The sequence below is a fragment of the Buteo buteo genome, chromosome 13 (genome assembly GCF_964188355.1).
Source record: "Buteo buteo chromosome 13, bButBut1.hap1.1, whole genome shotgun sequence".
Taxonomy (NCBI): domain Eukaryota; kingdom Metazoa; phylum Chordata; class Aves; order Accipitriformes; family Accipitridae; genus Buteo; species Buteo buteo.
Window position 1 is genome coordinate 28998194 of NC_134183.1, and position 19652 is coordinate 29017845.

The 19652-nt window shown below is 37.2% G+C and overlaps 2 protein-coding genes across 11 annotated transcripts in view; both read right to left on the reverse strand.

The window, feature by feature from the left end:
* MYO5C (myosin VC) overlaps positions 1-12423 on the reverse strand; it is a 37717-nt gene extending 25294 nt beyond the window's left edge. Inside the window, exons 1-14 of one of the 2 annotated variants that reach the window (XM_075045282.1) lie at positions 12282-12423; positions 8703-8813; positions 7560-7725; positions 7114-7258; positions 6545-6701; positions 5838-5981; positions 4856-4937; positions 4146-4253; positions 3473-3579; positions 2570-2835; positions 2057-2138; positions 1566-1706; positions 1160-1285; positions 439-522 (exon numbers count right to left, since the gene is read on the reverse strand). In XM_075045282.1, the coding sequence (XP_074901383.1) occupies positions 439-522; positions 1160-1285; positions 1566-1706; positions 2057-2138; positions 2570-2835; positions 3473-3579; positions 4146-4253; positions 4856-4937; positions 5838-5981; positions 6545-6701; positions 7114-7258; positions 7560-7725; positions 8703-8813; positions 12282-12308 (1746 nt within the window). In that variant the 5' untranslated portion in view covers positions 12309-12423. Of the gene's footprint in view, positions 1-438; positions 523-1159; positions 1286-1565; positions 1707-2056; positions 2139-2569; positions 2836-3472; positions 3580-4145; positions 4254-4855; positions 4938-5837; positions 5982-6544; positions 6702-7113; positions 7259-7559; positions 7726-8702; positions 8814-12281 lie in introns of those variants that run through there. The other variant, XM_075045283.1, reaches the window with a different exon arrangement.
* A 903-nt stretch (positions 12424-13326) lies between these two features.
* MYO5A (myosin VA) overlaps positions 13327-19652 on the reverse strand; it is a 105530-nt gene continuing 99204 nt past the window's right edge. For all 9 annotated transcript variants that reach the window (XM_075045292.1, XM_075045290.1, XM_075045288.1 and 6 more), the window contains 3 exons: positions 19025-19199; positions 17579-17659; positions 13327-16701 (listed from right to left, as the gene is read on the reverse strand). In XM_075045292.1, coding sequence (XP_074901393.1) covers positions 16549-16701; positions 17579-17659; positions 19025-19199 — 409 coding nt within the window. In that variant the 3' untranslated portion in view covers positions 13327-16548. The remainder of the gene's footprint in view (positions 16702-17578; positions 17660-19024; positions 19200-19652) is intronic.

Consider the following 19652-nt stretch of genomic DNA (forward strand, 5'->3'; position numbering starts at 1 on the left):
GATGTTTTCCCTGCCCTGGCATTCTCTTAATCTCTTTTGAAGAATAAACAAAGGCTGCTGTTAATGATAAACTACCTATCAAAGCTACATGTAATGACTATAGGGGAGAAAAAATAAAAATTAAGTGAATCGATTTAGGTACAAGGATTCCAAAATGCTCTTCTAAGGAGATATTAAGGAAAAAAAATTTACTAAGATAACTTAGTAATAAATGCACATATACAAAAAAGTTGAATACTATGTTTTTCCATCTTGTATGTTATTTTGACATTAAAAATAAACACTTGTAGAATATAAATAAAAATTAAGACTAAACTAATTGATTCAACCTATTTAATAAAATCTTTTTATCAGAACAAATCTTTTAAAATCAGATCTGAACAAATTCCAGTAAAATCAGGTATTCAGAAAATTAATCGTTACTGATTGTTCACAAACCTTGCTCTCTTTCAAGATTTCAATCAATACTTCATGTACTGTATCTCTGTTTTTTTCCAGAAATGCTTCACATTTATATTCTACCTGTGCAAACAGGTGAAATCATTAACTTGTCAGCCAGACATGAACAGTTAGCAAAACAATAATTTTTATTCTCTAAGCTCTGGTGGCTAACAGCTCTCTATTAGTCTTAAACATGATGACTGAAACTCTGCTTTTTCCAGTTTTGTTATAGCAAGTATACATGCATGCATGCTGCAAATTTAGAAGCAGGACAAATTGTCAGAATCCACTATCAACTGCAATTTCCTTCTGCCTTCCTTAGGAATTTCTTTCCTCCTCTCTTCATTATTCTGTGATTTCAAATTAAAATACCCAAAAAAGGAATACTACACTTGAAATGTAAATAACTGAGACTAAAATGTGTATGGACTACAATCTTAACCTTTTTATTACACATTGTACTCTTTTTCTGCCTCTTTATCTTGATGATTTATTTTTATACTCTGAAATTCATTAATCTTAAGCACTTCTTATGTTTAAATGGCATGTTATGGGCAGTATTACCAATAAATAAATAGTAGTATGTATTGAAGATGAATTTTATAGAAGTTCCAAACAAGTGTGGTTAATACTTCCTTTATTTCTTAAGTTTGTTTCTTTTCTGAATGAGCTACTGCTAGAAACAGGGTAAAATAATACTGGGTTGTTTACACTCTACCTTATCAGCAAAGTGTTGAACGATGAAAGACGTGTTTGACATCCTCGGCTTTTCAAAGAGTGCATTTTTATTGACAAAATTATTATATAGCTTTTGAAGCCAGTTTCTATCTGTTCCATGAGGTAACTGTCAAAATGAGAAAGGCAATCTCTTTAACAAAACTCTTTTGGACTGTTAAAAACAGCAAAAATGCTTACTGTCAATAAATACTCTCTGAATAAAGCACCTTCAGTGAGTTATGAGGCCTGATAATAACCAGTTTTTGTGTTTTCAAAAGACAAAAGTGGCTCCCTGTAGCAAATCATTTTAAGAAAGAAGGTTGTATTAATCCACAAATTTGCTGACTAGAGTTAATTCTCTGATGAGTCATAAATCATTGGTATAATCATCATAATTTTTAAATTACCAAGCACTCTTCATCCAGAAGTTCTAAAATTCCCATTTTAGCTTCAATAAGGTCAATGACAGGCTGGTTGTCATAGAAGTCTATTAAAGTCCATGGGATATCTTCCTTCATATATTCTTCTTGTTCAAGTTTAAAGACATGCTAGATATGTGAAAATTATGAAAATGTAAGGTTACAATTAAGGAAGAAAATAAACACGATGTGTGCATGTGTGTGATTGTACATGTAAGATAGAAACAAAGTATTTATATATTTTGTAAGATACTACATGTCTGCCTTGTAAGAAAATAAGACTCAGAAATTTTCATTTATATGTATGTGTGTATGTATGTATATATATAAAAATAAAAACATTTTTATCTATTACTGGATAGCCATTATCCAGAAATATCCATTACTCAAATACAATTAGCATTTGCTAATATCCATTATTGATAATCTCAAAATTGAAGCAAAATAGATAAAGAACTGTAACAAATAAAAGAACATACCAGGTTAAATTGCTGCTGCAGTTTTTCATTAGCATAATTGATGCAAAATTGTTCAAAACTGTTCACATCAAATGTTTCAAAGCTGAAACACATGTCAAATAAGAAAAAAAAATTTCCCTTGACATCTTAATACAAATGGTTGTATCCTTGTGAGACTTCGGAGCTATCCTAATATTTCTAAGAAAATTAAATAGCCATAAGACTAATGAAGGTGCTAAGGCATTTGAAAACTTCCCTAGAAGTTAATGTTACCAGACATAACAGAGGAAATAAGCCAGAGTTAAGTCTAACAGTATCATATCAAAAGCTAAATTTAAACCTCATTCACAAAAAATACTAGTATTTATAGTGGCTGAACATATTCATTACTCTGGATGCTAAAGAACTTCCATGACTGTGACCTTTTAGTAAAACAAACCCCTCCAAATTCATTACCAGCACAAACTAAAAAGTGCCTCTTATCAACTCCAAAGAAAAGGCACAACTTAAAGTAAATTTGTTTGACATTCTTACCCATAAATGTCCAAAACACCAATAAAAGTATGTTGTTTGCCAGGAAACTGCAAAGCTTGGTTAATTCTTTCCACAATAAAGTCAAATAAATGAGAATAGATCTTCTTTGCCAGAGCATCCCTTGCATTAACAGCCTGAGCTCTTGTCATTGGCTTTATTACAGTCTCTGAGGTAGTGATAATCTTTCGGTGGCACAACCATTGTGCCATTTTGTCACAATTTAAATCCAGAAGTTCACAGAATATGTTGAGATGTTTATCTTCCAGCTTTAAAGAAGATAAATAAATATTATTAGATTACATTTAATACTTTAACTGTTGTGTAGACAGTGAAATCCTGGCACCCCTGACATCAAACTATGACTTTTACTTTTAGATAGACAAGGGGCTCTGCTCACTTCATCTGGCAAAATATCAAGAAGAGCTAAAGCAAATAAAACTGGATAGAGCTCCTCATATAGGAGAGAAAAACTTAGACTGGATGACATGCTTTGGATTAAGACACTGGAAGAAAAAGTTACTTTAGTCTATGCTTAGGTGTCCTTGCTTTTTAGACTTGCATAGTCTGCTGGGACACATTCTGAGCAGCTCTGACAATGCTCTGTTTCCTGTATCCTGCAGACAGTCCCAAATGGCTTTTCCAACAGCTGTCGATCAATTGGACATGGGGTTCCAATAGCCACATTTTGCCTTTTGTTCAGACTTTCTGAGCTTGGGCACAAAACAGGATTCGCATAAACACTTGCTGTGATTCTATACAGATAAAGATGGAGAAATCTCTCAAGTTTAGTATACCAGTTTTAATGCTACTCTGAGCCCCAAATATGAGAAAAAGTATTGCTAAAGGACTTTTGGCATAGAATATAAAAGAAAACATTGGTATCTGAATGAGCTACTTCCTTACACTGATGGATGATTTTTCATCTCCAACAGCTGTTATTTCCACGTTGCCTAAGTGCAGGATTGCTGCCAGCATTTTAAAAACATCCATCTGAAAATCCCCCTTCAGACCTAAAAAAACAATTATTGATTAATTAATTGTACTGTTTCTGAGTATTTAAAATAAAATAGCACACTGCTGGATTACTTGCTTTGTTGTGTAGCCAAGAATTGTATAGCATCTCTGCAGACTACTATACTACTATGCAAAGCCTTAGTTCTGCCTACTTTCTGCCTGTCTGATCTGATGAGAGATCAGGCATAAACTCCCTGCACCTCCCCAAGTGCCAGCTCAAGTCTCATCTGGTTTCACATATGCCATATAGGGGCAAAGAAGCTTCCAATTCCTATGGCTAGCGTTCATTGTTAATGGTCAAAATCACTAAGGCTGGAGTCTTATTGGCCCTTAAGCTAACATGCTGTGACAGAAGTGGAATTGGAAGCTTCTTTGCTAACAGCCATTTGCTCTTGCCTAGTACTTCTAAACCAGACCATCAATGCAATGGATAAGGTATGAAAGAAATTATTTTGGTAATTACTAATAATGTTTTGGACATTTCAGAAACAATCCACCCTTGCACATTTCAGAAAAAAATCCAATTTTTAAATCTATTGAAAAGGTACACCCAAGAATTTACCCAGTAAGGCAAATGTCTTCTGAGTCTCCACCATATTTGCTCTGTCATCAACTCCTTCAATTACTGTGCTGCCGCCCATTCTTGTGTAGTTAAATTCTTCTGCACTTCCTATAGATAAGAAGCAAAATCTGTAATACTGGAAAATTCAGGGCTGGGGATAGCCATTTCTTAAAGACTCTTATAACACCAGAAAATTAAAGATTCTGTCAGACAACAGCTCTTCAGCCATGAGCTGGAGGTCCTCTTTTTCTGAGACAAATTCATGTGCCTAACTCGGTTAAGCTGACACAAATTAGTATTCATAATTCCTAGCAATCATAATACTTGATCTAATAAACAAACAGGAATGAAGACTGAGTAAACATATACTTAAGGTCTGTTCCTCCCAGGTGGCATTAAAGCTTCTCTGTAGATAAATGAATCAAGCCCCTAAACTGTCATTATGGCATCTGTCACTGCAGAAAGTATTAGGATAAGATTTTCAAAGACACTTAGGTACTTACTTGATCATGCACTATTCAAGTTACTAGGGATTTGCTACCAAGTTCAATACAAGCAGGATTAATAGCTAAGTGACTTAAAAATGCAAGTCCCATTGTAAGTCTGTGAGATTGATGCTATAAAGCACTTAACATCCTAGCATTTGAAAATCCAATCTTCAAAATACTGCACTGCAAAAATGAAGAGTAGGTTATTTTCTTGAGACCTACCCAATTTAAGATGCTTAAATTCAGGTTGCATAGCAGATGCACACAACTGATAAAATATATGGTAGTTTCTCTCATTCTCTGACTGTAAATTAAGCAAAGAATACCATTACAGAAAGAAAGAAAAAAAAACAATGAAAAAAAACAACAAAAAACCCCAACAAACAGAAAAATGTTCAATATTCAACACTACTGTAAAGACACAATGATACTTGAAGGCTAAATTCTCCTGCAACATAGTTTGGCAAAGAAATTGCCCAATATTAAAATGGCACATCTTAGACTTCAACAAGAGCTTTGAAAGTGATACATTTAATTATACTTTATTTCCATTACCGATATGCTGAGTTCTTTCCCCAAGGCTGTTACTCGAATAATTTCTTCAGCTTGAACAACCATCTACTAGTAAGAACTGAAAAATACTGTAATGAATAACTGTGTAGAAGTGGCAGCTGAAACACTGCACCACGGTAACTCAGAAAACTCTATTTCCAAACCATCCTTTAGGCAGCAGATACATAGAAGTATTTTTCATAGAACTTAAAAAGTTACAATACTACTAAAAAGTAAAACTTTGTAAAAACAGTTTTATAAAATTAAATGCTTTCTTCAGTAGATTATCACAATTACGCTCTGACACTGTAACAAGTCACATGCAATAAGCTCTAGCCTTGTACGCTGTTCCTTTCCAGATACAATTGGCATGTGTTACTATTGTGACTGAAAGTCACAGATTTCTCAAATACTCTTCACACTTAACTCAGGGAATTGTCCCTGAGATACATTCTCCACTTAACATAAGGAAGAACATGGAATAAATTAGTTTCTTACTATAAGTAAGATTAGTTCCTATTAAAAAATACATAAAATGCTAATTAGGTATACTATTCAGAACTTCACATAACATTTTCTATATAAAACTAGTAAAGAATAGTACTTTAGTAGCTATACTGACATTGGCTGTTTTTAACTTTATTTCACCCACCTGAAAGACAACTCTGGATTTCTCAAGAAGGTATGTTCTCATGTTAGCTCCAATGATTTGATAACTCTGATCAAAACTGATTTCAGTGTATTTTCCAAATCGACTGCTATTATCATTCCGCGTGGTTTTTGCATTGCCGACAGCCTACAAAAATTATAAACTTTTAGAATTTGTTTTACTTGCATCTTTCATAAAAATAAGTTTGTCAAAACATGACTCAACTACAATTTCCTAAAATCAAAGGTGGTCAAGGATCAATCTCAGCACTGAGCTGTGAGATTTAAATTTTGAGGCCCAAATTTGAAGATAAGCCTCAAGTCAAATAGTATAACACTACATAAACTAAGAATCAGAGAAAGTACTTTTTCCCACCATAAGGAACCTTAACCAGTTTCTATTCCAATTAGTAAAAACAAACAAACAACTGTTCAATATTGTTTTCTCATCACCTAGTTAACTGGATGTGGTAAGAGAAAACTATGGAGGCAAACTAGTGCCTCCAAAGGGCCACTGGTAAATTAGGCAGAACCTGGGTGTTCCTGAAGCTGACTACCTCTTTCCATCAGTAACATTCAGAGGCTAAACTTCTAATTTAGATATCTAACTCAGGCAGATAAAACATTCCTAAAGATTCCAAAGATTCCCGGCAGCTCCCAAAATTCTTTCTTTGATGAGTACAGACTTGAAAGATACTCTCTGAAACTTACCTCAGTTATTGGATTGGATGCCAGTACTTTATCCTCCACATCTGCATTGCTGTTTGACTTACTCACAGTGGCAAAGTATCTCATAGTGTATCTTGCAGACACAGTCTTTCCAGCTCCTGATTCTCCACTAACTATAATAGACTGATTTTTGTTATTTCTAAAACCAAATAATCAGACAGTTTAAATCAGACATGTCTAAAATGTATGTGTAAATGTAAGTATTATATATATGAAACAAATGTATGAAAACACAGCTGTGGTCAACTGTCATATCGGTTCCATCTTTCATCTGTTCTTCTCTTACCCCTCTTTGGCTGTAACCTCTAGGCTGATGTCATTGCTATTCACTCAGCTAAGACAGTGTTTTGCCCCTAATCAAGAATGAAAATAGTTATGAGTTCTAGAAACTCCTCAGCTGGTTAAGGAATTACTCCTCCTCTAGTTAAGCCACCCATTCAAAGGTATTCTTAATAGCCAGTGGCACATACACAGTTAAATTAAATGACAAATAACACTGACTGCCACTAGTCTTCAAGTGTTATTTATGAACATTAAACAACATACTGAACCTTGCCATTTGCTTGTATGCTTCTTCTGCCACAGCAAATATATGTGGATCCATGTCCCCCATGTTTTGCCCACTATATGCATGGATAATAGCATCTCCATATATTGGCAACTGTTTATAGGGGTTTATTGCAACCAAAATTATTCCTACAACCAAGTGTGCAAAACAAAAATAAAACACAGGTTAGTTCAATGAAATGCCAGTTTTTGGCAACAACAGTTAAACTGATTCAAAGTAGCAATATTTTCTAAACTAGGTAGGAGATCCTGATCAACAAACAAGTCTATACTCATATAAAAATGAGTTAACTTGAATGAGTTAAAATACACTTGAGGAAAACAGTACTCACATCATATTGCAAACTAACCCAAGATTATTATTTTTTATTTTAAGAATTTAAGAAAAACTCAAGAATTTTTTTTAAACCTTGCATTTTACTTTGCTTACCACTATAGGTGTAGATTAGCTTAGACTCCACAAAACGAACTTTAAGATTGTGTAGAACAGCTGGTTCATGGAGATAACTAAGTGCAGTGAGATCATTTTCACCAACAAGTATGTCAGGATTTCGTAGGGGTGGCAGAGCAGTTGGATCAACAGGGTAATTCAGTTCCTGTCAACAAAAATGACTTGAAATATCCTAAAATGCATTATGTTTGCATAAACACAAATTAATCTTCTATTTTTTAAACGGAGCTACAGGGTTGACAGAGCCCTGTCTGATCTTGTATTTCATCAGTTGCATACATTCCACTGAACTTAGGGGACTTGGAGATCACAAAAGTAAGATGGAGCTCTTCATCATTTATGAAAAAGAAAGCCACCTTCTCTTTATTTACAACATTTTGTATTGAAATCTGTAAAAATGAAAACGTGTTTAGCTCTCTAAATGCATGCATATTTCAAGTACAGATGAAAATGGTAGACCAGCTGCAACTGAATGAAAGTAAGCACCTGGTCAGAATTTAAGTCAGCTCTAAAACCATCCTTGTAACCCTTCGGTTTTCTTAAACCCTTTTCTTAAACCTTGTAACCCTTCGGTTTTCTTAAACACTTCGGTTTAAACTTTTAAACACTAAGTTTAAAACTCACTTCTGTTTCTTTCAACAAATCCATTTAATCATATATTTAATAGTTGTCTTTACAGAACAGGAATGCAGAAATACAGAAATACTGTTTTCAAAATATTAAATTTGTAAAGAACTCAGATACTAAAATTAACAGATCTTACATAAAGCACCAACTTTAGGGAAAAAAAAAGCAACAGCTAGTTCTGTGAGAGATAACTATGCCTGCCTCGCACTTCTGATTTACTTCGACTTGAGTTTCAGCGTTTGTTTCAAAAATGAAGTGATCTTCAAGGTTACGTGTTCTATTCTAATGTTATACAGATAGTAGAATTACACTCTTCATATTTTTAGGTAACAGCTGTTTACTGTACAAATTTCAATATGATAAACTTCTGGTCACTGCGCGATTAGCATAAAAGAAAATATAGACAAGTCATTTAGATCCTGTAATGGTGAGTCCTATGTTTCTACATTAACATATCTCAGCAAACCCCACAATAATTAAGGCTTTCCTCCTTACAGTTCCATCTTCTAATTGCACATGGAGAAAACAGTCTCCAGTTTTGTAGTTTTTTGTGATTTCCGCAGACTGCCAAACTTCTTCATTATCAGGGATCCAAACCCTATTGTACTACAACAGAAAAACAAGATAATAGTTAGCTTAGCTATTATCATAATACCAGACTAGCATAAAAAATAGTTTTCAAATGTCAAGGGCAACCTAAAAGCTGAACTGGATGCCAGAACTTTTGGGGATTATTATTAGCTCTGTACAGCAGGCTGTGTTTTTGTGTTTTAGTTATTCTTTGTGAAAGAAAAAAATGAAAGCAGACTCATTTCTCAGACATGCTTGTTCTGCTCCTGGTTAGTGTAGAGTCTGCAGAACAACACAGTGTGCAGGAAGGTGAAAAAGGGCCAGACCGTTGCCAGGCTCTTCAAACCCTCTAACACTGAACAAAGAGAGTAAAATACACTTAAGGCAGAGCCCTGATTTCTAGGAGATTTCAAACGAGCAAGTACCAGAGAAAGCATCTCGCTTACCAGAATTTACACAATCACTTCCCTGAAATCAAGTATAGGATACTGAACTTAGAAAGCATTTTGCCATAGGCACAAATGTATACACAAGGAAGACCCTGCACAGTTACCCTTCTTTTAATGGGACTGAAGTGCAACCTCCAAACATCTTCCCCTCTTCTAGGGCAAACTTCAAAGACTACTGGCAGGTTTCTTTCTTTACAAGCAATCAGCTGGCTTAACTGAGCTCAGTCCCAGTAAGGTACTTCAGCTCTGCCTCAGGAAGAAAACGCCCTTCCTAAAAGCACTTCTTTCCAACAGAAGCAGATGAGTTGTAATTTTCTTTTAGGTATTTGAAGAATTGAGACAACAGAATTACCTCTAGCTTTCTGAAGCATAAATGTTTGAATGTAGATTACACCATTCAAACCATTTGATTCTCCTGTGTTGGAGTTAAAATGCTGAAGCAGTAGCAACATCTTTAAAGCTCTGCCCTAGAAGCTATAGGAAACACCCTAGAAACTATAGGGAACAGCATTCCTTAAAAGGGCATAACACAGCTGGCAACGTCAATAAGTCAGGAATTTCTTCACTGATGTGGAGTGTGCCCTTCTCATCCTGCCAGAGTTTAACAAAGCAGCAGCATCCCTAAAAGCCTCCCTAATGCATCAACTATTAACATTGAAATCACTTCTGTTCAGGGAATTGCAGTTTGAGACCACTTCTGACATGTCACCATCTTCCTTAAATCTTGGTGCAAAATTTTTTTTATACCGTATAGTGTTTATCTCAGAAGGCAATGAAGATAACATTGAAGACTATATTTGGATGTAAGGAGAGGACAGGAGGAAGGACAGTGATGTCAAAAAAAGCGCCTGAAAATCACCAGTACATGCTAGTACTGAGTTTCTTACTGTCCATCTCTCCTGTAATTTGTGATAAAGTAACACTAGAGAGCACAGAACCATTCAGTCCCTACTTGCGCAAGCACCCATGCCATATAATCTTCTTCCAGCATCTTTCTGTTTTGATAGCCAGAACCCTTTGTTTAATTCCCTTACCCTAGCTATATTCACAGTCAGTTGAAACTAACTGTGTTTAAATAAACCTGTGAGAACTGCTGCAGCTGCTTACTTGAGAAATTAACATTAGTCAAGGATTTCATGAAGTGCTAGCATACCCACAGATACCTTGGAGACTCATATACCTTCTCATTTTGGTGTTGCAACTGTTGTTTTTAGCATAAATGACTTTTTTCCTCTCTAATTTGGAGGAAGCCCTGGAAGCTCCAGCAGATCCTCAGAACACGAGGGTCTCTGCCCCAAGAAGCCCACTGAAGACACTGCCAATGGTGGGTGCCTACAGAGGTCCCTACAAACTGCACTGTACCTCAACAGTAGCTTTCTCAACTCTAACCCCTGAGGATCAACATCAAACTATTTAGGGTAAGATGGACTTTCGCAAGGACATCCTGCAAATTAGCTTGGGTTGCTCAGTGACCTCTCCAGCTGAGTTTTCAGTTATCTCTAAGGATGGAGATTGACATTTCTGGTCAACCATATGCCAACCTGGCATGCATGTCAGGTGATGAACACTAATCGAAACCTCAGCCACTTTCACGATACCTCTTTGCTGATGCCTTCAGCATGATGGCATTTTTTCACGCAATATCCAAAATCACAAAGACGTCTTCTAAACAACCCCAACCCACAATGATGACAATGTTTTCATCTATCTGACCAAAGGGAGAAAAACCCAGCTTCGCAAATATCCATTTAATGGGCCTATGAAAGACATGGTTAAATTCAATCAGTTTTAACTTTGCTTTTTCCACGTATATCTGAGTACAAATTGACTTTTGTGTCATTCCTATGCTACATTGGTTTCCTGGCTTATAAAAAATACTTATCTACTCACAGCTGTTAAATTGAATTCTTTACTTGCTGTTATTCTATGCGAGTCAAGAATACTGCCACCAAATAGCCTCAGGGGCACATAGCGTGTTCCCATGTAAGAAGGTGAACTGCACGAGGTCACGGACAAGAAAGGGAGGGAAAAGCATGTGATCGAAGTACTGATTCTTCAGAAAAAGTCTCTGCAGTTCCAGGAGCCTCCATTGGCAAATGTACCCAGCCTACCAAAGTTTGCTTTCTCCAAACCCTGCCTTGCAAGTAAACAGAAGAGAGTTTGCTCATTTTCGTATCAAGTTACACCCACACTCCTTCCTCCCCTTCACCTGCCTAACCTCATTCCTGCTTAAAAAAACCCCATTTGTTCTTTCAGCTGCTCCGAGTGTGGTACCACGACAACAAGTGAATAAATACCACTGCAGCACAAGGCTGAGTAGGAGTTTATTATGGCAGCTGCTTTTGCGATAGAAGAGACACGGGCTTATAAAGCAGTAATATATGCACGTTAATTTTGCTATGTAAAGCTAAGCAAACAAATTACATGTCACAACGCTGGTGACTACAGGAAAAGTGGGAAAAATTGCGCAAAAAATACAGCAGCCGCATTAAGGAGGAAAAACCTTTGCTTTTGTACCAAGTTCTGCCAAAGGTACTCAATATTCGCGTAACAAAAGCGAGCACTCCGCGACTGAGCGGCTGGGCAAGCGCTCTGAAACTTTAGAATTGCCTAATCGCTGGCTAGCGCATCAGAGACCTCCACCTAAAGACGGAAAGCCTCAAAAAAAGAAGTATTTCTCTCAGAAAAGAAGTATCTTCCCACGCTGCCCTGGGATTTCGCAGCCCCTCCGATGTGCTTCAGCTCCGCTGCCCGGTGCGGCTGACGCGTCCCCTCCCGTCAGGTCCAGACCCGCCAACTCTGTCAGTAACGCAAGCGGCTCAACATTTTACCGCACCGCCGCCGCAACCCCAGAAGTCGCAAAACCCACAGGCGCACCCCGGCGAGCCCGGCGTTGCTCGCCCGGCCCGGTCACCCTTTTCCCCTTCCCCTTCCCCTCACGGGGCGGCCGTCGCCCCCTCAGCGGGCGCGGGTCAAGGCGCCGCCGCTTCCCCTCAGGCGCCGCCCCTGCCATGGCGGCCCGGTACCCCCGCGGGCCGCTCCCCGCCCCGCTCACCTGGGTGTAGAGCTCGGCCAGCGCCATGGGGCCAGAGCCGCCGCCGCTGCCGCTCCGGGCCGCCCGCGGGGGGAGAGACGTGGTGCGGCAGGTTCCGCAGGCGGCAAGTGGCCGCGACCCGCCCCCGGCCACCGCCCCCGAGGCGTGGGCATGCGGCCCGGCCCGGCCCGGCTCCTGCGCCTGTCCCAGCCGGGGCCGGGCCTTCCCCGCGGAGGAGGGAGGCGGTTCCCCGCCGGAGGCACGGCTGAGGCGCTCTGCTCGCCTCGGTGACCCGCAGCGCCCGGTTAAAGCACTCCTGTGTGCGGCCCTCTATGCGGACAGCTTGCACGCTAGCTCCTCATTTTGACAGGTACGGAAGCATGGTGGAGATGAGGAGTGGCCCCGGTTACCACATTGGCAAAGCTGGCATCTTGGATGCACCCCTAGGGGTTAGGAATAACGGCCGCTCCAGCTGCCAGAGGGATCAGAGGGGAGCCATTCCTGACCGACGAGGGAAAAACAACAGAAACATTCGTCACCTTCCGTAAGACACCATGAAGGAGTTTCTCCAGCAAACTTGGAGAAAAATAAACAACTCGGAATGCATTTAGTAAGCTTAGGGCACTAGTAGGCTTTATCTTTAAATAGCCTTCCCGAGGAAGGAGATTTGAATAAACATCATACCGGGTTTTGGCAGGCGGATACGTGCCCACGGGCCCACCAGCCCTCCCTGCCTGCCTGGCACCAAAGAGCTTTCATGGCGCAGAAGACAATGTCTTAGAAAAGTACAAATCTTAATTCTTATTTCAGTAACAGTTAATATTTGGTGACCAAATATCCTAGCGGAAGTGGGTTATGTCGAACAAAATATTTTCAAATAATTTCACAGCAGTTTATGGCACACTGCTGGTATCTGGGTGTGTATTTATGCAATCCTCAGATTTTAACCAACTCCGGTGGCAGTCAACGCTAAGTCTGCTATGAAGGCAGAGCAAACCCAAGTGATCATCTGGGGACTATGCCAGCACGCAGCTTATGAACAACCAACCAACCAAAAAAATCCAGAGCAAATCTTACAGTTGTATTTTTATTTGGACATTTTCCAGTGATAGCTATTAAGCTACAGTTTTTATGATGCATACATTTACTAAGTACAACATCAGACACTACAACAGATCAGAGCTCAGGTCATTCTGACAATGTTTTGGTTTTCATCTATGGACTGTAGTGGCATCGAGTGAAAACCTATGTTTAAAGGCTTTTATTTATCACATGATGTATCGGTATCTTAGAAAACCCAAGTGTTTACTCATAGTTTTTGTACGCTATTTGAAATGTGTTCAGTTTAAACCGAATTACGCAGACCTTCAAATTGCAAATGCTGGTGTTTCCAAGTTGGGAACGAATGTTATTGGATATCAATCTACTTTTCAGCATTGAAGTTGATCCTATTTTTTTCTTGTGATAGATAGAACAGACTAACCGCATTTAAGGGACTTAAGCACTTTCACATTCCATCGCAAACTGAAGTCTGAGAGACTTTCAAAATCTGGATAGAAGACTGTGTCCTAAATATCAGAATAAAATGATCACTGGAATAAAAATACACCAAACTGAATGAGGTAATTATTGTGCAAAATCTCTAGAATAACTGTATATAATTCTAAGGGGTCATTGACAAGTATTTTTCCAGCATCTGATAAAATCTATCATAGCAATAGATAATAAATTAAAATATAAAAGATATGTCCACATTAAAAGAGCATAACAATGATTCAAAGGAAACAAAAGTTGTTAAAATAATTCTGCATTATATTCCATGGTTAAAGAGATATTAGTCCTAAGGTGAAGGATATATTATACACTGACACTAAAATTTTACTTCTGAAAAGTGCATGAAAAATACTGCCATGTAAAATGTTAGATGAATTACCAATTACACATCTATTCCAACTTAAAAATATTTTCCTTTAAAACATGTCAAGCAGCATATACTTTTAATGTGATATAAAAGTAATACCAGTCAAACCACTGAGTTTAAGGATAATAACTATAAATTACTAAACACTACTTTTTTTAAGGAAACAAGATACAATAAGGCTTTTTACAGGTAAACAAACTTAAAAAATAAACAAAAATACATTTAGGCATACATTTTAATAGAATAATGCTTAAGTAGTGGATACATTTCTTGATCTACAGTATGAACATACTGTAATGCCAATTGTTTGTTTTTCAATAGAAGAAAAAATTTGTAGGTCAGCATGTTCTCACGTATTTTCTTTCCTAACCTCGTTACTGGATGTGAAGTCTTCCCCATTACATTCTTGCAAGTACAGTACCCCTAACAGCCTGAAAACTACATTATACCTTCCTTATTTGGAGCCACTTAACAGTAGCCGTAGTTTCGGAAAACAAGTAACATTTGAAAAAAGAGTGTTTGGTATACCATGCACAGGAAAACAATCTAAATCATTTAGCAAAGATCATTCAAAACATTTATGCAATGCAGTATTAGGTTCTTGGAAGTACTGGCATGATCCATCAAACATAATATGGGGCATACACATTTGAAAATAAGACAACATGAGCATCTTAAAATGCTACTGACAAAGTTTAGGTTGTCTTTACTACTGATTTTAGCAACCATACAAACAGCATGTCTACCTCTCAAGTAAAACATAACTGAAATGTTTCAGTTTGCTTAACAGCAATTTTTTTTCTGTGAGTTTGCAGGCAGATTAGTACCAGATAGTCTGATAGTGTACCTCTAGATTATTTCTCAATATATTCAAAGAAATGAATGTTAATGCTAAGCTGCTAATTATTATAATACATAAAAAAATATTGCACAATGCAACTGAACAATGTGTGTGGCTTTCTTTTACATGTATATTTGAGCCATACACCACAAACTACCTGTTTTAAAGTTCAGAACTGGAACCTTAAACAAAGTTTCTATGCTTATGTTGCACATTGTGAAATGTGAATTCCATATAGCAGATCCAAGATGTGCGAGACAGAAAAATCTTTCCAGTAAGATGTGCAATATCCAAAGTAACTCAGTTTCTCATTATGCACTCTGGATCTCCAACCATTAAATCAGCATGAATCATAGTCAAATGACAGCATCATAGTCAAAACCTACTTAATGTTCTTGTTAGTCAGCCTTTCAAAGAATGAGAGCCTTGGGCTACTGCAGAAATTTTCTATTAAAGTTTTTAATCTCAAATTCCAGTATGAAAGAATACTTTTTTTTTCTTTTTTTTTTTTTTTTAAGTGGCAACAGAACAAAAGAGATTCTACTCAAAATACACACAGTCATCTCTGGGGTCTACAAACAAGTAACATTAGACAGACTACAAAATCTAAATAAATACTAAAATCATTATTGACTTCTGATCATTTGCTTCAAGATACTGTATTTTTAGCTAACTACTTTTAAAAATAACTAAACATGTAATTTCCAGTGTGCTACTTGTGCTTAGTTACCATTTTCCTCTACAGGTGTTAATTGATACCATTTGCAAAAATCCAGTTAAAGTAACAGACTGCATTGGACTGTAAATAAGGTTGACAACAAAAAATGAAATATCTTATTTTTAGTGCTTAGTATGATACTGTCATACATTTAAAAGAACACAATATGCAGCAGTGATTTAGTATGCTTGGCAAACCACAGTACTAACAAATGAACACCTAAGTTATAGCATATAGTGAGCTATAAGACTTATCACTAGAATTTATGTCAAACTGACATAAATAAGGAAGTGGTTTAAGAAATCATTTTAAATATTGCCAGTTTGTGTTTCTCCATTCCAGTTTTTACAAATTAAATGTAACAGGCTCCCAAGTGACTGTGTATTCTACTACAAAATGCCTTACTTTCAAGTCTCCCATGTTCAGGACTGTGACTGTCCCTGTTGGTCCCCGCCTATGAGAAGACTACATATGGAGTTTAATTTACATTATTTAAATATGTTACTAAAGATCTAAAAATGTCTCTAGACAGCTGAACACACAATTTTTGTCCAAGCCCGATTTCCATATTCTGGAAATGTATGGATCAGTGATGTCCTCATAAATGCAAAGACTGAACATAAATGCACATCTTTCTATTAGCCTTCAATCTGTGGTGCTGTTATGTAGTTTTCCAGCTACTTTTACTACAGATCTGGGAAAATATAGACTGTTCAAAAAATGTGTTTTCAGTGGCTCACTATGTTTTAATGGGTAAAGATATCAGGCAACCGATTCTCCATCTAACACTGATGGTACATCCTTGGGATCAGACACGTGATATGAAGCCCAGGCCCAAGCTGGCTGGGATCTGAATGGTTTCTAGTGCCAGAGAGGATGGATTAAAAGGAAAAGTAACAGGAAAGATATGTTTAGCATCCATGAGCAACTGAGGAGAGTCCTTCCTGTCTCGCAGACGCATCTGGAAAGATAAGAAAGTGATTACGTGAGCATTTAGCCACTTAATTGATAATAATAATCTTGTAAAAGGTAGTATTTCATCTGTGCTTACAGATACACCTGTGTTCAGACACACACTCTATGCTAACTTGACCAGACACATTTGCAACAATTATGCCATTAAATTGTAGTTACTTTTGTCATTTTCAGTTCTGCATATCTTCCCCTTACAATGCAATCTGAAGATATGTAGATTCCTTGCAAAAGGAAGAATTTGCCCACCATCTGATAACTCCATCTTTTCAGTAAGTGCAGTTATAGTTTTATCTCAGTTCTACCTTCCCAATCTCCCTTATCCTGCTAGTAATATAATTTGCTTTCTAACAGACCAGAAAGATCATCTTTGTTTCTTTCATTTTGCTCTACTGGCTGCTTTTCTTTGGAATTTTCAAAATGTTTCATTTTCATCAATATATATAAAACTAGAAGGGCTAAATGCAGAACTTTGGAATGAACATAGGCCTCAGTTTTCAAAGCAGTTGGAGCTTCTCATGTAGACACAGGTCTCACAAAAGCAAATTTGCATATATAAATATTGCCACTTGAAAAGTTGGCATACAAGCATGTTTACATACACAAAGATGTATAAGCACAAAACCCTTTCACCTTCCAAAAATCTCATACATATTGACAGGGAAACTAACATTTTCATGCAAGTCTTGGAGGCAGTAAATTGTGATTGCTTAAAATTTTAAGGCTGACATCACCTTTTCAACATAGCTAAAAAGCCTAGTTTACATCAGATTCCTGAATGTATTTCAGGACACAAGCTATTTTGGCTCATCAGAGGGTTTCTTAGAAATAGTCAAATGATTTTTGATGAAAAGATATAGCCATACCTGTATTGTACGTATAAATGATACCAAGACTCTCTCTTCAAACTCATTTACTGGAGTATACAAATTCAGAACTTTTACAATCTGTGAAGAACAACAACCATTCTTAGGTTCATTTTACCGATGAATCAACAGATGCATCCATGGTTACTAATAATATACTTTTAAAATAAGCTATTTTAAAAAGAAAATTCTTTACAACTATTTGTTATTTTTTTGCTTTATTGATTCATACAGAATTCCATCACCTGCTTAATGCTATGTTATACGACTGACTGCTTCAGAACATGTGTTCTTTGGAGGCAGAAACTCTAAATTTCTACATGTGTGTGGAAAATACCAAACTATGGAAATCAGATGATAAGTAACTAATTGTGTTCCTAACCCCCCTGGAAACATGCTGTATTTCTCACCCTAATTTTGACCCTATAATTATGACCTTCTGTAGCTTCCACTCAAGAGAGTCTTACGACTTCACTGTTTTTCAAGAGAGTGAGCTATTTCTCTAAATATAGGGCTAAAACCACCAAAGGAAAGAACTGCATCACAAAGACTTTAAATAATAATACAGGTTAAACTTGTAAAACTTATAAAAAATTCTCTTTGTTTTTTTACATGATTCTCTTCCAAAAAAACCACAACACTTTTTAACAAAGTTAAAACACTTGAAGCATATGGAATTCTAATTTCAGTACACAACTAACAGGTTTTCCTGCAATGTGAATTACTAAATAAAAACAGCTATATCAATCCAACCACAAGTGCTGACACCATTGTGAAAGAAATAGAGAAATTTCTTTCTTTTCCTGATGGCAATATTCAGTAATCATCAAAGATGTTGTATTGGGTCTGGCTGAGATGGATCCATTTATTCCTGTACATGCTCTATGCAAATGTAGCATGGTTAAAAAAAAAGCACAACTTATCTGTACAAAATCTAAGCTTTCATAAATAGAAGCCTTCAGTTGTTTACTGAGATACACTTGGTTCAGCCTGCTGAGGCTAATGGGTACAGTAACTTAACACTTTTGTTTGCAGACCCCGAGACAACAGCTCTGTGTGAATTGTCCATTAACTTAACTGGGTACTAACCCTGATGGCAGAAAGATCATTTCTTAGTATCCTAGGCAGAGCTATCCAGAGTACAGAGACTTCTTTGAGTGAAGAGTATTCTCTAAGGATTTTCACAAACTGAGAGACTATGTATAGTACTACACACTACACTATCTATTGAGACTTGTTCAAAATAAATCTTGAACATCAGACTTCAAATGGGTCTGACCCTTTTTTTACCCCTGCACCTTCAACTGTTTTAGTTGTACTAATGCAAAACACAGTAAGAAATCTTTGATCCATGTGCAACAGCAGTGCAGGCAGGCATAGCAAACACCAACAGAGCAGAGAACTGCTCAAAAGCGATAGCAGAACAGATAATGAGAGTTTGCTTACCTGGGCAGTAGTCAGTGCATTGCACATTGAACAAATGGCTTCTGCATCTTCATCTGTTTTCTTTTTTACTTGCAACAATTGTGCAGCCTGGATGAGGGGTTCCAGTGTTTCTTTAGCCCCACTATTCATCAAATTTTTATCACGTAGCCATTCCTCCAGTTGACTCACATTGTATCTGTACAAAGAGGTAAAAGTATCAAGACATTAATGCTTGATTATGGCTAAATTGAAAGCATGTGCAATTTCTTTCCCAGTGTTTCTTCTTTGTTCTTACATGTTTTTCCTTCACACTTGTCATTTCTTGTAATTTTGTCTTCATACTGTTTCCTTCTGATTAAGGCAGGAAATTTTGATTTTCAAAACAGTTAGAAACTATGGCCAAAGACTTCCTCTAACTAACTTTTCCTATTTGTTTTTGTTCCTTTTAATTGCAGGAATGTGATGAGTGTAAGAAGAAAGGCAAATGAGATTTTATCCGTGCAAATGTACAGTGAGGCTTTTCAAGGGACTGGAAATGCCTTGGCTAAATTTCCTGGCATATGCCAGTAGAACGCATTGGACAACAGATGCCAAATGCAGGAACAGAATAAGATGGCTTTACTGCAGGATGCAGCAAACTACAGTGTGG